Source organism: Cibotium barometz, chromosome 13 (assembly GCF_041138505.1).
Source record: "Cibotium barometz isolate CiBa-2024 chromosome 13, ASM4113850v1, whole genome shotgun sequence".
NCBI lineage: Eukaryota > Viridiplantae > Streptophyta > Polypodiopsida > Cyatheales > Cibotiaceae > Cibotium > Cibotium barometz.
This window is the reverse complement of record NC_141058.1, coordinates 28545228-28566087: the sequence shown is the minus strand read 5'-3', so window position 1 is coordinate 28566087 and position 20860 is coordinate 28545228. Positions and strand designations below refer to the sequence as shown.

At 43.4% G+C, this 20860-nt stretch overlaps 1 protein-coding gene across 1 annotated transcript in view; it reads right to left on the bottom strand.

The window, feature by feature from the left end:
- Positions 1–1383: 1383 nt before the first annotated feature.
- LOC147632567 (signal peptide peptidase-like 2) overlaps positions 1384–20860 on the bottom strand; it is a 36920-nt gene continuing 17443 nt past the window's right edge. Inside the window, exons 5-14 of the mRNA XM_086807348.1 lie at positions 12141–12298; positions 11841–12023; positions 3392–3426; positions 3142–3298; positions 2955–3008; positions 2770–2862; positions 2544–2683; positions 2367–2437; positions 2103–2186; positions 1384–1982 (exon numbers count right to left, since the gene is read on the bottom strand). Of these exons, the coding sequence (XP_086663474.1) occupies positions 1876–1982; positions 2103–2186; positions 2367–2437; positions 2544–2683; positions 2770–2862; positions 2955–3008; positions 3142–3298; positions 3392–3426; positions 11841–12023; positions 12141–12298 (1082 nt within the window). The 3' untranslated portion in view covers positions 1384–1875. The remainder of the gene's footprint in view (positions 1983–2102; positions 2187–2366; positions 2438–2543; positions 2684–2769; positions 2863–2954; positions 3009–3141; positions 3299–3391; positions 3427–11840; positions 12024–12140; positions 12299–20860) is intronic.

The following is a 20860-nucleotide window of genomic DNA, read 5'->3' as shown; positions in this document are numbered from 1 at the left end:
ACTTAACCACGTCATCCTCTTCCACTCTATTTAGCTAAATTTATGACAAATTAGAAAGATGGAAAAAGTCTTATTAAAACCTAGTAGCAAACATGAAAAACTTTGTGCATTATACTATCTTTCATGCATACCACATAAAAAAGAAAGTTATTTTTAATCGTAAGGTTTCCTAGCACAATACCAAACACTCTATGTTCAAAAGATAGAAGAAATAGCTAATATCACCAAGTATGGCATAAAAAGATTTTGTGTGCAAGTTCTCTTCAGACTTAATTCACATGGGAACATTGCAAATGTTTATTCCCTCCCATTTCTCACACCTATAAGTATATAGGAAAAAGCATAAAGATATAGCAATAAGGAAAAGACCGTAATGAAGCTTATAATGTACAAATGAAGAAATTAGAATAGAACACTTGGATAAGAAAACCAAAAGAGAAAAAAGAAACCTTTGGTTTTCTTAATTCAACCTACAAGTCAACTTGACAAATGAGACCGCATGCTCTTATGCTATGCCTCCTCTCGAAGATGTGAGAGTGCTTCAAGGTACTACGATACCAGGCTTCATGGATTTCAATCAATATGCAATATGCATTGAGCTCAATTCCTTGGTTTTTTTTATAATCCAAGAAAGTAATTACAAGGTCATTAAGAAATATCAATAACCTTGCAAGGCTACTTAGCAATAAGTAATAACCCTAACTAGTATGACCAACCACAAAGGGCATAGTTTGACTTTCTAGATGTGTTGGCCTTATGTGTATTACACCCTTACTTTTGCACTTCATTATTAACGATCCACTTTATTTGTTGTCAATGGTAACTTTTCACAAATAGACATCCTACTTGCAAAACATGTGGGGACATGTCCATGGTAACGTTTCAAGCCACAGCGCATGCTCAAGCTTTATATCAAGAACACAACCATTAACAGCATTTTTTGTCCTGAAATAGTATAGTGCTTTTTACTAGCTGCTCGTGCAGAGGTATAAAAACCTAAGCTGTACTTCACATCATAGCTGTCTACCTTACAAAATAAGCTTGCGTGTGCCTATTTTGATTTATGCATTTGGTGCAGGCAAACATATAATTTTAACTCCTCCAGTATCTGCTGTGGCCTCATCCAATATCTGCTACAAACTTACAAACTTTGCAACTTTCACAATTGAATCAGAGAATTAAACTTAGAATTCCTTATTTTGTCTACCTTACAAAAAGATTTGGAATTAATTTTTCTAGGTAACTTCAGCAAATTTTCTAATTCCTGAAGTCTGGTTGGGCATTGCCACCAACTAATCCCTTTCTTTGTCTAATTGAACGATAAATGAAGTGTAATTCTGACTAAAATGACAACATGATATATAAGATGACAACAAAGCCACAAAGTTGCAAGATTCACTAGTATTGCAAGATTTACTAGTAAACAATTATGTCAGTTGTTAGTGTAACTCGGCAAGATTCACTAATAAACAAATATATGTTTCGCTTTCTGCCCCCCTCCGGCGCATGGTCATTGGCTAGTTTCAACATGGCATCCTTAATACCACTCGTGAAGTTGTCAAGTTGCATCCATATCATGGCAGTTCACACAAATGCTTGCTTTTCTTCCATTCAGTAGAAGCCTTCGATCGGTGTAGACCTTGGAAGAGCCAGGATAAAAATATGATTGCACTGGCAGAAGTTTCAAGTATCTCTGGAGTATTCACATGAGGATCAAAAAAGTCCATGGAAGATACAGTGTTGATTCACACTTCAAACCACGAGGCCTTTACCAGAGACCAAGACACTAAGACATGTCAAGTGCTATTCACATGCCAGACCCAAACCTGTCTGTCAAATTTATTGCATGCCTTACTGTAACAAACGATAAGACACTCAGATAGAGTTGACAGGATCTTCCTTTTCAATAACCTCCCTGTTTTTTTCTGTCATCCACATGTCTTTAAATTCACCACGGTACCACGCTAAAAGCATGACAACACCTGCATACCAATTCAAAACAGAAAAGAGCAGGGAGGCACTTCATCAAATGCCTAAAGCAGGCCAGGCAACACAGAACTCCCAGGTATAAGAAATGACACTGAAAATTTTGACCGACATACCAAGAGTGCAAGGAACCAAATACAACAGAGCTGGCTGGCCATGTCCATCCATTAGAACCAAACTAACATCTGTTAAGAAAAGACCTGCGTCCCAACCATGCAAAAGCAGTGATTGGCATCAAGAAGCAGACCAGGTAGACACCCTTCTACATATCTATTTGTGTCCCGCACCCAACGTACACACATAAACCCACACAAAAACGAGGGCAATTTGGTAATAAGTCTTGCATCATTGAGACAGACACAAGGTAATGCCACACTTACCAACGCCATAACCCACGAAGGAGTATAAGAAGTATCCTCTCACCAAGCTTTTCTTCAACATGTAGTCATACCTGCAAAGTTTTCCATGAACTTCAAATGTGAGAACAAACTCTTGATGGTTACCCAACACATCAATACCACACCTGTGGAAAGCCTACATATAAGCCTACAGCTCACCTCAAACAATACGATATGAGCAGCCCAGGCAAAATGACGTCCCCAAACCCAATCATGCTCTCACCACCCCATGGATCAGAAAGACGGGGGATTTTCAAAAGCATGGGAATGCCTTCTCCGCTCTTATCACCTCTAGCAACCTGTCAAAGAAAACATGCCCTAGTTCTCACAGGATTGAGAAAGCATGAGACCAAAACGAATCATCATAATATCATTTAGAACTTACCACAACCATGACACTTTCATGGAAGATTAGGGGTGATATTAAGACCCAGAAAATATCGTAAAAGAAAGCACAACTCAATAACACTGTTGCCACCTGATTGCACCCAATAAAAACGTCAACTTTGAGAAATTTAAAGCAAACGAGTACCACTGCCATAAACCTTTGGCCTCTCGATAACGTATCACCTTAATTTCTGGCAGCCGAACCATCTGAAGGACTGTTATCATGAATGCTATACCCTGCCACAATCGAAAACACAAGGGTGAATCCAATATCATGTGACCTTTAAAATCATTTATAACAGCATGCCCTGCATTTTTTATCACAGGAAAACCATAAGATAAACCAGTAAAGATCCTGTTGAACACTTACAAAGATATCCTGAATAGTCCATGCGTAGAACACCTGCCGGTGCAAGGCCCACCACAGGGCCATGGCTATGCAGAAAGGAGACACCACAAGCGCGAAGATTGATATATCTCCAAGACATGGGATTGCAACATATCTTTGACCCAACCTTCTGAAGCACCTGCATGAAAGCCAAGATGACCTCTTTAACTATATGCAAAAATGCCAAGCCAATGCCAATATGGCCCATAAGATACTGGCATGGCTATCCTACCTTGTTAGCAAGGCAACCACACAATGTTGCAGGCCCTGCGCATAGGAAGGAACACACATTAGCCACAAAACCAAAACTCCAGAAGCTGGCAATCTGGAAATTTCAAATTGATTGAAGGCAACAAACCTCTTCCAAAACTTTAAGATTCGACTTAAAGCCTAAACTTAGTAAGGGATATTTAATCTAGAATAATACAAGAGCTTGCCTGACCTTTTTGCCCAATACTTGTATTGCCTTCTGGATTATGTGATGTTCATTGTGTCATATGTAGGACACAATTGAAACTTTCGTAGCGAGTTGACCTCCCTTTTAAGGTTTTTTACACTTCGGATCTTCTTGTTAGGCATACGGATCTTCTTGTTAGGCATACCTCTTATCACACTTCTTAATGTGGTTTGTCTTGTTTATCTACAGGACCATTAACTTCTTTTCCAAGCACCTCACAGAACACTTCCAGTCATCAGCCAAAGTTGCAATCAATCTTTCCTCCATCAAATGAGGACGCTTCAACAACTCTGATAACGACCTAAGGGAAGGAACCACACATGGCATGCCTTTTAAGGTTTTTTACACTTTGGATCTACTTGATAATCATACCTCTTATCACACTTCTTAATGTGGTTTGTCTTGTTTCTCTACAGGACCATTAACTTCTTTTCCAAGCACCTCACAAAACACTTCCAGTCATAAGCCACCAGGGTCGCCCTTATCAAGAAAGCCCAGACAAGATAGAGCATAACTAGGAAATCTGCTGGAGGCAGCCGAAGTAGCCATCAATCTTTCATCAAATAAGGAGGCTTCAACAACTTTCATATGCGAGCTAAGGGAAGGAACCACACACAGCATGCCTTAACACAAGCCCTTAGTGAACTAGATGAACTCCTAAATGTCGATGCCTGGAGAGACCCCCTTTAGATGTACTTCTAGAGCAGGAGTGGCCCTTCAAAATCTGAGGCTTCATGCCCTCGCCATAGCCTTTTAAGGACAGATGATCTGTTGCTAGAAAGGATAGCTCCATGGTTGGTGCCTCTTTGCACCAAGATGTTGCAAACGAACATTCATCACTGTAGACATGGCAACCAACTGTTTGTGTAGTGTTTTGCAATTGGTTACTTTAATTGACAGGTGTTAGTTAAATTGACGAGTGTAGAGTGAAATGACAAGTGTAGGGACACTTGTCCCATTCTAGATACCACATGTCTTAATTTAAGAGGTGATTCTTCCATAACCTTCTATGCTAAAAATATCGCAACTCGTAAAGAATTTGACAAAGGTGCTTTAGTAAGTTTTGATCCTTGCGAAAATCCAGAGTTTTGACACAAACGGAATTTCCATCAGAGTCTGCCAAAAAAAGCAACCCTCCTATATTCAAGGAGTTGCATGCTTTGGGTCCAAGAATGCTTTGTTGTAAAGATTCACATATTCATGGTTTGTTCAAAGGATTTGAGCATCTGGTTTCACCTTTGAAACCACTCATCACTCATCTTAGTGTTCTAGTCAATTTGACCACCCGAGTGCTAAATCCAATCATATGGGCATCTGGGCTATGACCACCTAATTGAAAACTTTGGGCGTTCTGGCCAATGGCCACCCGTAAATAAAAATGAGCATCCTAGCTTAATTAGGTACTCAAAACATATACAAATCACAATTCATGCTCCATGAGCTAATTACCAACTCACTTGTGGAACAGTTTTGAGCAAAATAATGATCAATTTGAAAAACTAAGTAGGAGGCAGGTTACATCCCCCCTTAGAATCTGTCTTGGCCTCAAGAAAATGAATGAAGTGCTTCTGGCTCGACAACTTCTTCATAAGCTGTGAGTACTTCAAGATAATCCTTGAAATACTCCTCTAGCATCCATATGAGAATAGTTTTGGAACTTCAAGAGGAATTTTCTCGTGATGTTCCGTCCAACCATGTGGAAGATAATCTGTTCTAGTTGTAATATGTCTTCTTGTTCATCCACTTCCGGTGGTTCCTCCATAATAGGCTCCTTCGAAGATGGTCTTGCATAAGGTTTTAAAAGGTTAACATGGAAAGCATTATGAATCCTCCAATGATCTGGTAGTTGCAACCTGTAACAAACATCACTAATCTTTTTGTTGACTTGAAAAGGTCCATAGTTTCTAGCAACTAATTTAGGAATTTGATGCTCTTTTCTTTGGATTTCCTTGGTCTGGTTTTATCAAACTTTAACCAAACCCAATCTCCTTCCTCAAAAGTAAGAGTTATTCTATGCTTATCAAATGATTTCTTCTGTTTGGCTTGAGACCTTTGTATTGCTCTACTAACCTGAGCAAAAGCTGTATCCATATCTCGCACGAACTCATTGGCATGGAAAATTTCTTCTTTGGTTCTAAGTACAGGTAACGATAGTGGCTTGCCATAAATGATAGTGGCTTGCCAAAATGATCTCAAATAAAGCTTTACCTGTAGAAGTGTGTATTGTGTTATTTTAAGCATATTCTACCAATGGTAGTACTTCTCCCATTGTACTTTGACTTCATAGTAGTAACACTTCAACATATCCAAGATGGTGAGATTTGTTATCTCACTCTGTCCATCTGTTTGGGGATGATAAGAAGAAGAAAAAGTCAGCTGCGTATCCATGTTAAAAAAAGAGAAAAGACTGGTAGTTCTCGAATCTCTATCTCCCACAATGGATTGTGGCAATCCAAGATGCCTAAAGATTTGCTGGATGAACAGTTTAGCCATATGCTTTGCCTTGATAGTTTTCTTCACTGGAATAAAATGAGCATGCTTGTTGAACCTGTCAATGATAATCCATATCCAATCATTTCCATTGGCTGACTTTGGCAAATCAAAAATGAAATCCATAGCAATACTTTTCCAAGGCTGGTTGAGAATTGGCAGTGGCCGCAAAAGTCCAACTAGTTTTCGTCGATCAAATTTGACCCTTTGGCAAATCAAGCATTCCTAATATACTGATCAATATCTCTTCTCATACTTGGCCAAAAGAAATACATCCCCAAGGCCTGAGTTGTGGCTAAAATACCACGATGAGCCATGTAAGAAGGAGCATGACATTCCTCACTTTAGGCAATGAAATCCTTTGTCACACATAACCTGTCCCGCATTAACAGAAATCCATCCTTGATGGCATAAGAAGTCACTATTTCACCATGCTGCAATTTATCCCACACGAGATAAAAATCTTCATCAAAAGCATACATATCCCTCATAACAGTGAAATCTGTATGATACTTTCCTAGGGGTGTGCATAATCTAAAAATGAAATTGTGCCAAATAGTTGACCCATCTAAGATGCTTTTCAGAGATCTTAGGCTGAGATAGAAAATACCTAAGGCTTTGATGGTCTGTTTTGATGATAAACTCACCACCCAAGAGATAATGCTTCCAAATCTTCAAAGCATGGATGACGCCCATTAATTCCTTTTCATATTTTTTTCAAATTTTGTAATCGTCTGCTTTCATAAGCAATTGCATGCCCTTCTTGGTTTAAGACTGCACCAATACAATCTCCTGAAGCATCACATTCTACAATAAACAACTTCGACAAATCTGAAACAATCAATACCGGTGCTTTACTAGCATAAAACTTCAAAGGCTCAAAAGCTTCTTTCTCCATTTTAGCCCATGGTCCACTTAAACCCCACTGCTTTCTTTGTCAGGTCATGCAATGGTCCGGACAACCACTGCAAACCACTTGATGAACCTTCTGTAGTAAGAGCATAGTCCCAAAAAGCTTCTAACTTCATGCAGACTAGTCAACTCTAGCAATTCCATAATAGCCTTGACCTTGTCTAGATCCATCCGAATCCCATCTTTGGACACTATATGACCCAAATAGTGAATTTCTAACAAGAAGAACTCACTCTTCTTGCCATTCGCATAAAGCTTGTGCTTTCTCAAAGCTTGAAAAACAATATCTAAATGCTTTTTACGCTCTTCCTCTATCATTAGAATGTACTAAGATATCGTCAAAGAAAGTATTAGTGAATTTTCACTGGGCTCTGAAGATTCTATCCATCATCTTATTAAATGTGGCAAGGACATTGGTGAGACCAAAGGGTAAGACAAGAAATTCGTATAGCCCCCAAAGGTAGTCCTAAACTCTGTCTTGTGCACATCCTCTGGAGCAATCCTTATTTGATGATAGCCACTCTTCAAGTCTATCCTCGTAAACACTTTGGATCCATCCAACCTATCTAGGATATCATCAATCCTAGGTATGGGGAACATGTTCCTTATAGTAATCTTGTTGAGGGCTCTATAATCCACGCACATGCACCAAGGTCCAAGACCCATCCCTCTTCTGAACTAACAATATTGGAGAGCAAAAGGGTGAAAAACTAGGCCTAATCAAACCCTTTTCCAATAACTCATTTACTTGCTTCATAATCTCCTATTGTTGGGCTAGGCTTACGTGGTAAGGTGGCCAGTTTGGAGGCAAACTCCCATGAATGAGGTCAATCTGATGATCTTCTGGCCTCTTTGGTGGTAGTTCATTTGGTAAAGAATCTGCAAAGCAATCTTCATACTTTTTTAAGAAATTAATCCTCTCTGTATTCAAACTAGAGAGGGACTCTTTATTTTTAGAGTCTTTTTGCAAAAAGCAAGTACGAGAAAACGAACGATTTCATTGCATTGGAAACTTGTACATGGGACATCATGGGAATAGAGTTTCCTTCAACTCCCACATCAAAAGATACATTCTGTCTTTGAAAGGAAACCTGAACTTGCTTCAGTCCCAATCAATGGCTAGTTCAACTCTCCTATGCTAAGGCATACCAAGTACAACATCACTATGGCTTAGATTTCCCATAACAAAATTCTCATGATCTACATACTCCCCTATCTCGATCCAAAGCTTCCCGAGGATTGGGGTGACCTGAGATTGCATCCCTTCAAAGGTAACACCTAACGTTTCCGGATTACCAAACCTTTTCTTAGGCAATTTGAGAGCTTTAATGATCTGAGAATGGATATAATGGTGAGTAGCACCAATATCAAAGTGGATAAGAACAGGCTGATTGGCAACCTTGCCCCAAGCCATAAACAACTTTTTGAGAATCTCTTTTACCATTAAAAGCATCAACTTGACACCCTTTCCTCTAAAGCTTGAACTCCCGCTATCTTCAATGAATTGATTTGCTCCATCATTATCTTGAGGGGCTCTCCTGTGCTTGGCGGGAGCATATTTTCTTCCGGTGTGTTGCTTTAACGGCTTTGTACCTCCAAACTTCTTGCTAGCTTTCTTCTTGATGAGATGTCTCTCCCGACATGGTGGAGGCCTGGGTGGTTTTTCCTAACCGCAGTTTTACCAACCACTGGATGCTTTCACTTCTTTAGGTAGCCAAGTTGGTCACCAACCTGATGCTCTAATACCAATGTTACATGCACTGAGGTTGACCGTGGTAACACGCAACAAGGCCTTCTTTAAACCTTTACTTTGGTGAGATCTTTAGCACCCAATCACTGAGTAGAGAGAGAGAAGAAAATGTGGACGACAAAGTATTGGGTCCTAAATACCCACATAAGGACCCCCTCCTGCACAACAAGAGCTATGATTACCCAACGCAAGGACAAGGAAGCCTGAGAATCCACCAATCCAAGGGCATGGTAGAAGACACTTCTGGGCCACTAATGCAAGTCCAGGATAGTTGTAGGACTGCACATATGCTGGCTGAATGCTGAAGAGGGGCTTCAATGTTGCATGGAGAGGATGAGGCTGACTATTTGTATGCAAGAAGACCTAGGCCTCAACCACACTAGCTCTACAAGCTCTCTGACTTGATGAACTGAATTTTGATTTGATGATTGAATGATTTTGGCTGAGAACTAGGCACCTGCTTTTATATGATATGGACTTCAGGCTGCTAGTCAATGGGCTGAGAGGCTACTAGTCTGTACACTGCTGCCCAATATGCTGGCCGACTGCAATTCTATCCACGACCTGCTGCTGATGCTCTTTAGGCTTGCCGACTGGAGCATGGCTGCTCCCTATAGCTGTCGACTGGCCCTAGGTGCTGTCCAAGGCTGTAAAACAGCCCCTAAACAGGCTGCCTACTGAGGCTGGGGCCACTAGCTGGCCCATAGGCATGCATCTAGCCTATACATGCTCTATACATAATTCTGATGCAAGACCTATGCTAAGGTTGACTTCTACATGCACTTATCTAATGGGGTTCTCCAAGTGGGTTGAATTGACTGACTCCAAACTAACCTCTATGGCTCAGAGACTGACCTACGTAGCTCGTGCCTTACTGCCCTTGGACTGAGTGCTCACAATGGGGTCACGGCGTATGACAAATGTTCCTTAAAAAAGTACTATTACTATACAAATGATGCACTGATGATGATGCCATTGTGTCACCATGTACCCCAGTGCACGGTGCACATGACAAGTAGCTTGTGTGACGTTAATGACCCAAGCTCATTTGAAGAAGCTCAAGAACATGAACATCGGATGGAAGTTATGCAGGATGAGACGAATGCCATATGTAAAAATGGCACTTGGGATTTGGTGGATTTGCCTCCTCGCAAGAAGGCAATTGGCACTAAGTGGGTATACAAAGTAAAGAGGAAGGCTGATGGTACTCTTGACAGGTACAAGGCAAGGCTTGTGGCCAAAGGATATGCATAGCAAAAGAGCATAGACTATGACGAAACTTTTGCACCTACTTTCAGAATGACCACCATTAGATACGTGATTGCATTGGTTGGTAAGTACATCAATTGGATATTAAGATAGCCTTCCTTAATGGGGATTTGTAGGAAGAAGTGTGTATCTCAGCCCATTGGATTTGAGGCAAAGGGTCAAGAAAGAAAAGTGTGTAGATTAAAAAAGGCATTGTATGGCCTTACACAAGCTCCTTGAGCTTTGTATGAGAAGATACATGCTTATTTGACCAACCCAGGCTATCAAAACAGTCCGACTGAAAGTACCCTCTATGTCAAGGTGGACGAAGAGGATTTGATTGTGGTCATCAAACATGAGACTCACTGGGACAAATGAGGATAAAAACACAACATAAAAGTATGTTTTGGAGGCCTCGTATTATGAGATGTCAGATCTCGACCTATTGCACTTTTATTTAGGCATACAGTTAATGCAAACAGATGACAGCATTGTGCTACTTCAGTCCAAGTACATAAAGGGGTTGTTGGAAAGGTTTAAATTTCAGGATTGCAAGCCTATTTCTACTGCAGTAGAATACAGACTTAGGCTGAGCATGTATGATGCAAGAGGGCCTTTTGATAGCACATATTACAGCCAAGCTGTGGGCTGCCTCATATATTTGTGTAATACAAGGCCAGATGGGGTGTCTCAGTTGAGTAAGTTTATGCACAGCCCAAGCTCAAAGCATTGGCAAGATATGAAGCAAGTGTTTCACTACTTACAACAGGGCACCCAAGATATTGGATTGTATTATCCCGAGGTGATAATTGTCATTTACTTGCTTACAGTGATTCAAATTGGGCTGGTTACTATGACACCAGAGTGTCCACAATTGGGAATTGCTTTTTCCTTGGCATCTCATGTATATCTTGGTTTTGCAAAAAGCAACCAACACGGCACCCAAGATATTGGATTGTTTTATCCCGTGGTGGTAATTGTCATTTACTTGCTTACAGGATTCAAATTGGGCTAGTTACTATGACACCAGAGTGTCCACAATTGGGAATTGCTTTTTCCTTGGCATCTCATGTATATCCTGGTTGAGCAAAAAGCAACCAACTGTGCCCACATCATCTTGTGAAGCCAAGTACAGGGCAGCTTTCACTACTACAGTTGAGTGTGTATGGTTGAGAAGATTGATGGAAGATCTTAATGGGTGACAGCAAACACCCACTCCCATTCTCACTAATAGTCAAAATGCTAAGGTTGTGGCAAGGAATCCAATTTTCCATGCTCACACCAAGCATATAGAGATTCAGGGGAGATCAACTTGATCTATTGTCCTACACATGACAACATCACATATCTGTATACGAAGGCATGTGTTGCCTCGAGAAAAGTTTGAAGCTTTCCACAAAGCTTTAGGCTTACTCCCATTTGGAGAGTAATCTGCTACCCTATTCACACTATCACAACACGGAGGATTTGTAGGATTATACATGTGGTAGTGACCGTGTGAACGGGGGCTTACCTGGAACATTTTTCCCCTCTACACATTATAGAGGTTTTTTCCCCATGGACATTTGGTGTATCCAGACACCTATACTTTTACATTTTGGGTTTGTTCATTCTAGTATATCCATACTTCTGAGCTCTCTATTGCTCCCTGCTCTGTGTTCTTGCTGTTTTCTGTGTATTTCTGCTGAACATTGGGGCTTCTCAGAACCCAACACATTGCACTGTCAGGCATATGAAACACTTGTCTTAATTAACAAATACAACTGAGAAGCAGACCCTTTGCAAGAAGCATGACAACACTACAAAGAACAAAAAGAGCCTTACCTCAACACCAGCAATACAAAAGATGACCACCAATATCCATATTGTGTATTCGGACAGGAAAAAATACAGCAGCAGCAAGAATGCAGACGCAAACAGAACAAAAAAGGCTGCAGCACTCATGCTTATGTTCACTGACTCCTCATCTTCCCTGGTCTTCTCAATATCCATATCGAATGGTGACTCCTGATGACACCACACAAAAAGTCATTAAAACACACTCCAGGATTTGCAAAACATGTCCCGAATTTCCATACTCATCAATATGAAATGCTGATCCTGTAACAGAGCATCAAATCTTACTTTCTCATCCAGCTCTTTATAACGTTCATTTGCTTCCACTTTTGCTGTCTCTGCAGACCAGTATGAAGCACACCCTATGGTGCTCACAGCCATGATCCAGAGGAATAGTTCTGCCAGATCCCAAAGAGGTCTACTTGGGGAAAAAAGCGATATTTGCACTGCAAAACATTGCATGATTTTCATGAAATGAGATCACTCTTTGCCAAATTTGCAGCCATTGAGGTACTGAGTATGCATGAAGCTACTATAACAGGACACCAAATGCCATGTGGTCTAAGTGAGCCACTGTCTATCCACTTGCTAGATAAAGCGTACATGTGAATTAACGATGAGTTCAAGCTACACTTCTGCCAAGTGCATTACAAAAACCATTGGAAAGTCCACGTTATTTATGTGTGATTTTAAGTTCATGAGAGTCTAGACAAAAGAATTCAAATCATCAACTCCAGCGCAGTCACTCACGCCATCAAATGCCCAAGAGTAATGATATGTCCACCATAGTAGACAAATCTTCCTTTATGCACCACTGTACAGAATTTGTTAACTCCACCATGCACCAATCAAGCCAAGGTGCAGGTTTGGTATATCCACCTTACTGGACAGACCTTCACTTATAAACCATGCTGATTTTATATCCCTTCTACGGATGTGCAAGGCCATCTGGACTCTCAACCATTTCCTGAAAAATAAAACAGTCCCTCCTCCCAATGGTGCATTTGGTGGAAACGAATCAGAAATGGAGAGAATGCAGTACAATGGGGTGCACAGTCTCACCATTTGACCGCCCAAGTGGTCTTCCCCTATTTCATGCTAAGGTAGGAGAGGCCAGGGAGCTTCATGTCACCCGTACTCAGATGGGAGGCCAGGCCTAGTGTCACCCGTGGGGTGGCCAATTCCATGCTCAGGAAGACCTGGTATTTACAGGTTCCAAGAACGGGAGATATATGCATTGCATAATGCACGTGCAAGCATCTCTACTTAATTGAAACTAATTTTGTGTGACTTGTTTTCGTGTGATTGCCTACTATGACGTGTCCAGATACGAGCAAGGGACGCCCATCCGTGAACCATGAGAATACCCTATATCTTCTGACTAAGTTTGTAGCATGTGAACGGGTGGTAAGTATCATTTCTAACCTTATTTATATTTGCAAAAGTTTTATAACCTTAGGAGTTCACACTCACTTTAAATACCAGGCTGCCCCCACTGGCCAGTGCCCAGCTCCATAACTATTGTCGAGCCTGTCTGGTGGGCACCCTCACCTCCTTTCTCATCCACATGAGGCCATTTGATGGCTTGGGCAGTGCCCACCCTATACTTAAGGGCATTGCCACGTGGCAAGAGGGGGGAAGAGGGCGTATCACCAAGGGCATGTGGCACCACAAGATGTACACAAAACAGCATTCAGGACGTCATTTGGGCTATATGAGTTTTTGGTATGCCGTTTGGTCTGAGAAATGCCCAAGTTTCGCAAGAGGGGATGTCATGTGCACACATGGACACGGCAACTTTCCAGGCTAAATCATTGTAGACATGTAGACATATGCTCACTTATGGTAGTGCTATGTGTGAACAGGGCTTAACCAAGGGCACTTTTTCCCATGTGGTTTTTCCCCTTGGACATCAAGTGTGAAAGGACACTCTAACATATAGTATTTTGTACTTCTATATTATATGGATGTGGCACACATGCAAGTGTTGACTTGCATTTTGTGGATACCACACTTTTGGCTCTCTCTCTCTCTCTCTCTCTCTCTCTCTCTCTCTCTCTCTCTCTCTCTCTCTCTCTCATTTCTGTGTGTGAGCTTTTCTACCTTGCACCTAACCCTAATGTGCAGGTTTGTGTGTGTGAGTGTGTGAGTCCAACACCCAACATTTGGTATCAGAGCTGGGAGCTGGCCTTGGAGTAGTGCCTGTGGAGAATCTGCAGAAAAGCCTGCGAAATTCCGTCGACGCTGTGTTTTTCCGTCGTCGTCCGTCCGTCGATTCCGTCGTTGCTCCTCCGTCCGGCCACCGAAAACAGGCGGCACTAGTGGGGAGCCCACCACCGCCGCTCAGCCAGCGGGCGGCGCCTCCCTCTCCAGTCGGCGCCCAGCTCCGTCACCGTTCCGTTCAACGCTCCCGTCCGGCATCGCCCTTCCGTTCCGGCCTCCGTCGCCCAGTTTCGACCACACCTTTGCCATTCCGTCCCTTTTTGCCTGACGTCGCCCGTTGCCGTTCCGTCGACAGCCATTCTGTTCGGGTCGCCGTCGACTCACGACTGTCGTCGCCTGTTCGGATCGCCATCGACTCACGACTCATGACTGCAGCTACGCGTGCAGCTAGCCCACGGCTACCTTGGTCCGACACCAACGCCCCGCGCTCACCCTTTGCCTCTGTTCGCTAGTCCAAGGCCGTCGGCGGACCCTGCCCGACTCCAGCGCCGTGCGCCCTGCTCGTACTGCTTCCCTACGCGTGTTTGCGCCTCTCGCTGGGACCCGACGCCTGCACAGCGCCTGCCTCTGGATGGTCCGACGCCTGCTCAACACCCACGCTCTGCAGGCCTCCTCGACAACTGCAGCTCTCCTCGACACCTGCAGCTCTGCACGGTTCCACCTGGCTGCCACGTGCATGCACCTGAAGCTCCAAGTGGTACCTGAGCCCCGTATGCAGCTCTGTGCTCCTCCTCGACAACATCTGCACGTCAACTCTATTCGCCTCTATGCTCCTGCTTCACACGTGCTGCCAAAGGTATTCTTCCTGCGATTTCCTTCCAAATACAAATACAGATTTTGCAGCCATTCCAGTGCAGGTCATATGCAGATTTTGCAGACACTTCTGTGCAAGTCAAATTCAAAGGAAAATTGCAGGTGCAATTTGGGGGATTTCTCAATTTCAAGACAAATTAAAAAAAATTGGGCATGTTGCTTTGCCTGCAATTTGGGGGTTTTCGAAATTGAGGTCAAAATCAGCAAATTGAACCTCTTTCATTTGCAAAAATTTGGGGGTTTTCGAAATTGAGATCAAAATCAGCAATTTGAACCTCTTTCACTTGCAGAAATTTGGGGCTTTTGTGAAAATTGAAGCGATTGGAGTGCATAAAAATTGGGGATTTTCTGATTGGAGCATATAATTGGGCATTACAGCTGCGATTTGTCGCGAATGTATACACATTGTGTGTAACTGGACAATTTGGTGCAAGTTTACACTTGCTTTGGTTTGCAAGCATACATTTGCACAGGACATTTGGTTGCCTGGCAATGCACATTGGTGCTTGGTTTGCTTGCAGATATATTTTGTTGACATGGCACAGAATGCTACAGATATATTTTGTTGACATGGCACAGAATGCTACAGAGATGTATTTGGTGTGCTCACCCAGGAGGACAAGCTGGATGGATCTAACTACTCCCTCTAGAGTTTCATGATCCGTAATTTGCTGGTAGCCAAAGGGCTTTGGGGCATCGTGTGTGGTGATGACACACGCCCACTTACCATATAGCCAGCCACGCCTCAAAGGGGAGGTGCTCAAAGAGCTCCTGATGTAGAACCTGCTCCCACACAAGAGCAGAAGAGATGGGACTCCAGAGATGCACAGGCCATGTCATTGATAGACCTTTCAGTGAAAAGAACTATTATTCCGCACATTCGTTCATGCAAGACATCGAAGCTTGCATGGGACACATTGGAAGCAATGTATCAGGTACGCAACGAGGCAAGAGTTGCTCTAGCTGTCCTTGCTGTAAAACAGCCCACACTGCACACTCCTCACGACGCCGCTACAGAAGCTTGAGAGCAAAAACGTAGCACCTTGGCACCCAGCAGGTGGAAATGCAGGCGGCAGGAGAACGGCAAGAGAAAACACTGAGGCAGGAGGGTGAGCAGGAGAAAACGCAGCCACCTGGTTGCTCCAAAAAACGCATGGGGAAGGAGGAGAAAACACTGAGGCAGGAGGGTGAGCAGGAGAAAACGCAGCCACCTGGTTGCTCCAAAAAACGCATGGGGAAGGAGGAGAAAGATTGTGGATGAGGCAGCCGGGACCTAGAGCAATGATACCATGTTAAAGTGCGCATCTATTCCTCTCTAGTTCCCACGCAACATATGCGATGCACATATTTTAACAGTCTTAGTACCAGTCTCCAGAGCAGGTTGTTTTGCACCAGTACAGGCAGAATTCTCGTCCAAAGCAACTCCAATATCTCCTCAAGTTCAAGTGCTACCTAGTCCAGCAGGCACTATGGTTTGATGAGGATCAATTCACAGACGAGTCTCGCCCATTGTTGAGAGCATATTCAGAGGCCATGCAACTGAGGACAGTTGCGATGCAAGTAGGGGAGAATGTGACACACCTACAAGTATGCAGGGCACAGTAGGACATCAAATCGCAGCCGACAAGCAGAGTCAGACAACACAAATGATGATGTGGGCCGTGGCATTGATGACATGGAGGCAATAGGGTACAAGTGGCCAATAAGAGTACTGCTAGTCGACTAGGAGCATTGGTGCACATATATACGTGGGTAGCCAATCGTCATATTCATCTGCTTTCCTCAGCATTGTACTTCACAAAGCGTTTCTCTACAAGCGAAGTGCTCAGCCAGGAGTGAACAATAGGTCACAAGGCTGTGATTTGACATCTTCATTCTCAGCCACATCTTGTCCTTGAATTTCAGTTGTATTACTTCTTTCTTGTACAAAATAAAAAGCAACAGTTTAGGACTCGTGTGTGATGTATGTGTGATTCCACCTCACTCTTCTTTCTATCTTTGGAAAACCCTAGCACATAGGCGCAAGTGTTTTACAATGACAAAGCTCAGAAGGGAAAGAGTTGCACGACTCAATGATGGTTATTAATTGATGATTAAACCCTTCACAAGTACATGCTTTTGTAGGCTGGTAGCCTTATCTTTTGACCCCTAGAAATCATACACAATAATGACACATACGTGGCACACTTATCCTATCTTCTCATGAGAGGGTGTTTACACCTTAAGAAGTTTTCACACACACTGAGCTCCGAACCCTAACAAACCCCACTTTAGAGTGGTGGAAATGCCTAAAAAAACCTTCAATATTCACTGTGGTTTGGACTCTAGATTGCACCGAGACACAATGGCACCAACACCCACACTTGCACTCTCATGTCAAGCTTGATATAAAAGCTTGACCACAAATGACAGCCTACATCAGTCTGTCTTCTCTTTGGACAACCCCCCCACCCCGCGTGCCCTCGATTTAAACAAGGGTATGCAAAGAAAATTAGAGCCTTTTAAAAGATTCAAGGCTTATTGCAAAGATGAAAGACACAGAAGGAGAGACTGACACACTCACAACATTTATTACAATCAATTTTGGGGGACCACCTGGGCAGAGAACCCATGTGTAACATGCGAAGGCTTCGTGGTCGAATCGGTAACTTCAATGCTCAGATTTCAGCAATCTTTCACGACAAATATAACGCACAAAACTGAAGTAGATGTGCAGAAAATGGAGAGAGAGAGAGAGAGAGAGAGAGAGAGAGAGAGAGGGAGGGAGGGAGGGAGAAGAGGACACAGTATCGGGTCCCAAATACCCTCTGTAGGGCCCCCACCACGGATGGTGTATTTGCTTTATTAGAATGATGTAAATCAGAAAATAAAGACGGAATCTTGACCTGCACTTTCACCTTGGTTGGAGCTTCCCCCTTGGCTGTCCTGGCCCTTGGAATGCAGCAACCCATCGTGAATAATGAGATGCCAACCCTGAATTATGGCTGGGCTTTTTATGCCCTCTCAGGATTCAAGTCGGCCAGCATACATAAGTCAGCTGCTGGAAAAATCCTCACGACTAGCAAAAGTTAGCATTTAATGCTGTTATAGCCATCGTTTCACACCATGTAATGGCTGGCCGCCCAAGCACACAAGCTGGGTTGCTGGGCAGCCCCTGGGCTGGCTGTGGGCTGCCCCACACCTGGCCGACTGACTGGCCAGGGCCCTAGGCCTTGTCGGCTGCCTGGCCAGGGCCCCTAGGGCTGGCCGACAGTCTGCCCAGCCCATGCTTGGGCTGGTGGGCACAGCATGGGGCCCTCCAGGCCCCTTAGGGTGGTTCTAAACCTCCCCATGCCCACTACACGAGCCTTAGGCTTGGTTCTAGGGCAGCCCTATGGGCTGGCCCCTTATCTACATGCAAATTCCTACATGATCTACAGAAGTCTGGCATCCAGTTGCAAACCAGAAACACAGATCATCTGAAATCGTTCCAAAGGGAGACTCACAATGCGGACTGGCACTGCTTCATGTGCAGGACAATGCACACCTCACCTCGGACGCGTAGAGTGGAACCCTAGCTGACTCGTCCCGGACTGGGCTCACATGGGACTATTTTCCACTCCACGTCCTACACCTTCTTGTTCAGCGATGTCTACGTGGCATCCAAGTGCGGGATGCACGTGACATCCCCTTCTGCTTAACTTGACGAAAGTTGCATAGCCTCCAAATAGTCCATCAATAAAGCCGGATAGTCTTCAAAGAACTTTGTCAAGCCATGCTTCGTGCGTCATGAAACTTCGTGAGGAACTGTCTTTGTCTTCGGCTTGAGCCATGCTTGAAGTGGTGCAAAACGATCTATTCTGGAACCATCACTTCAGATTCATCAACTATACCGGACTCAACTTCATCTCACACTTCTGAAGGGATTGGACCTGCATGTGGTTTTAGACAACTGACATGAAACACATCATGCATAGTCCATCTGAGAGGTAGCTTCAACTTCATTGAAACCTCGTTAATCTTTCTCTGGATGGGAAAAGGTTCGAAGCTCCTCGACGATAACTTTGGGCAACGCTTGCTCACTTGTTCCAGCCTTTGCTTCATGATTCGAAGATAAACCCAATCTCCTTGCGAGAACTTCACATCCCTTCGGTCTTTGTTAGCCTGTCAAGTGTAGGCCTCCTACGCTTTAGCCAACCTGTCTTTCACTGACTTCAAAATCTCCTAGTAAGACTCCGTCATTCTGTTCGCTTCAAGTAATGAAGACAAGATTCTAGTCAATAGTGACTGGAATGGTCTTCCAAACGCTGCTTCACATGGAGTCCTCCCAATAGCTGAAGAAAAGGAATCATCCAAAACAGCTTGAACTAAAGGCAAATACAATTCCCACTTACCTTGCTGATCGTGAACATAATACTTCAGCCAATCAAAGACCAACTGGTTGTAGATTTCTGTCTGGCCATCAGTCTATGGGTGAAATGCACTGGAAAAATTCAATTTAGTACCAAAGTCATCAAACAATGCCCTCCAAAAATGACTAGTAAATTTGGCATCTTGGTCTGACACTATGGTCCTAGGGATCCCGCCAATCGGGTACCAATGCCGAATGAACGAATGGGCAACATCTTTGGCGGTCACATTGCCCTTGCATGAGATAAGCTTAACAAATTTGCTAAATCTATCAACAATAGTCAAGCACTAAATATTATGCTTGCCTAGACTGGGAGGTAAATTCGTGACGAAGTCCATCGATATATCTTGGAAAGGTCCTTCAGAAATCGATAAAGACTCTAGCAACCCTATCTTCTTTCCAAGAGGAGTTTTCACCTTCTGACAAACGCCACACTGTTGCACATTTGTGACACATGTCGCCACATTCTTGGCCAATAATATTGTCTTTCTAACTTCTCCAGAGTCGAATTCAGGTCCCGGTGACCACCAATAATGGCGTCACGGGCGTCATGGAGAAGAGCTTCCCTGAAGGACTTCATGACACATAGTCGACCTTTGTAGAAAAGCCAACCATCTCATGGACCTGTGACATACAATGCCTGTTTCCACTATGTACCGAATTCCTCAGAATCCGCGCACATGTGCTTCATGTCATCTAGTCTCGTACCAACAAGGTCGAGTCTAGGGATCTAAATCAAAGTCATTGTTCCCTTCCTACTCAAAGCATCGGCCACTGGGTTGGCCATTCCTTGAAGGTACTCGATCATACCAACAAATTATTGGAAGATCTGGCTCCAGCAGTGCTGACGGTCACTCCACTCTGCAGTTGGCATTGTCTGAATTCAGCGTAATGCCTGATCGTCAGTGCGAACCTCAAATTCACGGCCATAAAGGAAATGCTTCCAATGTTTCAAGGCCTAAATAACTACTAGGAGTTCTCATTCATAGACCGAGTAATTCTTTTTCGCAAACAATAACTTAGGAGAGATGTAAGCTATTGGATGGCCATTCTGTTGTAACACACCTCCAATTGTGATATTACTCGCATCGGTGATCACTTGGAACGGCTCGTCCCACGAGGCAAGCGATAGATAAGGCGCTTCTGACAAAGCCACCTTGAGGTTCATGAATGCCTCCAACGCTCGTAGAGTCATTTGAAGCCGTTGTCTTCTAGTCTTGACTCCCTTTAACAAATCAGTGAGATCCGTCGAGAGGTCAAAAATTTTATCTATGTGGGTGAAGTATGCCTGGCATATCCCACAAAGGATCTAATGTCATAAGCACCCTATGGTACTTCCCAACTCGCAATCTCTGCCACCTTGGTTGGATCAGATCAGATACCCTCGGCACTGATAATGTATCCAAGGTAGTGAACCTCGAATAAATAAAATCATTGACGTAGAGTTCGTTGCTTTCCAGCACCTGCAAGACTTTCTCCACATCAATGTCATTCTGCTCAACAGTAGCTGAAAATACCAATATGTCGTCCAAAAATATGAACACACACTTTCCTATTAAGTCCTTGAAAACACGCATCATCA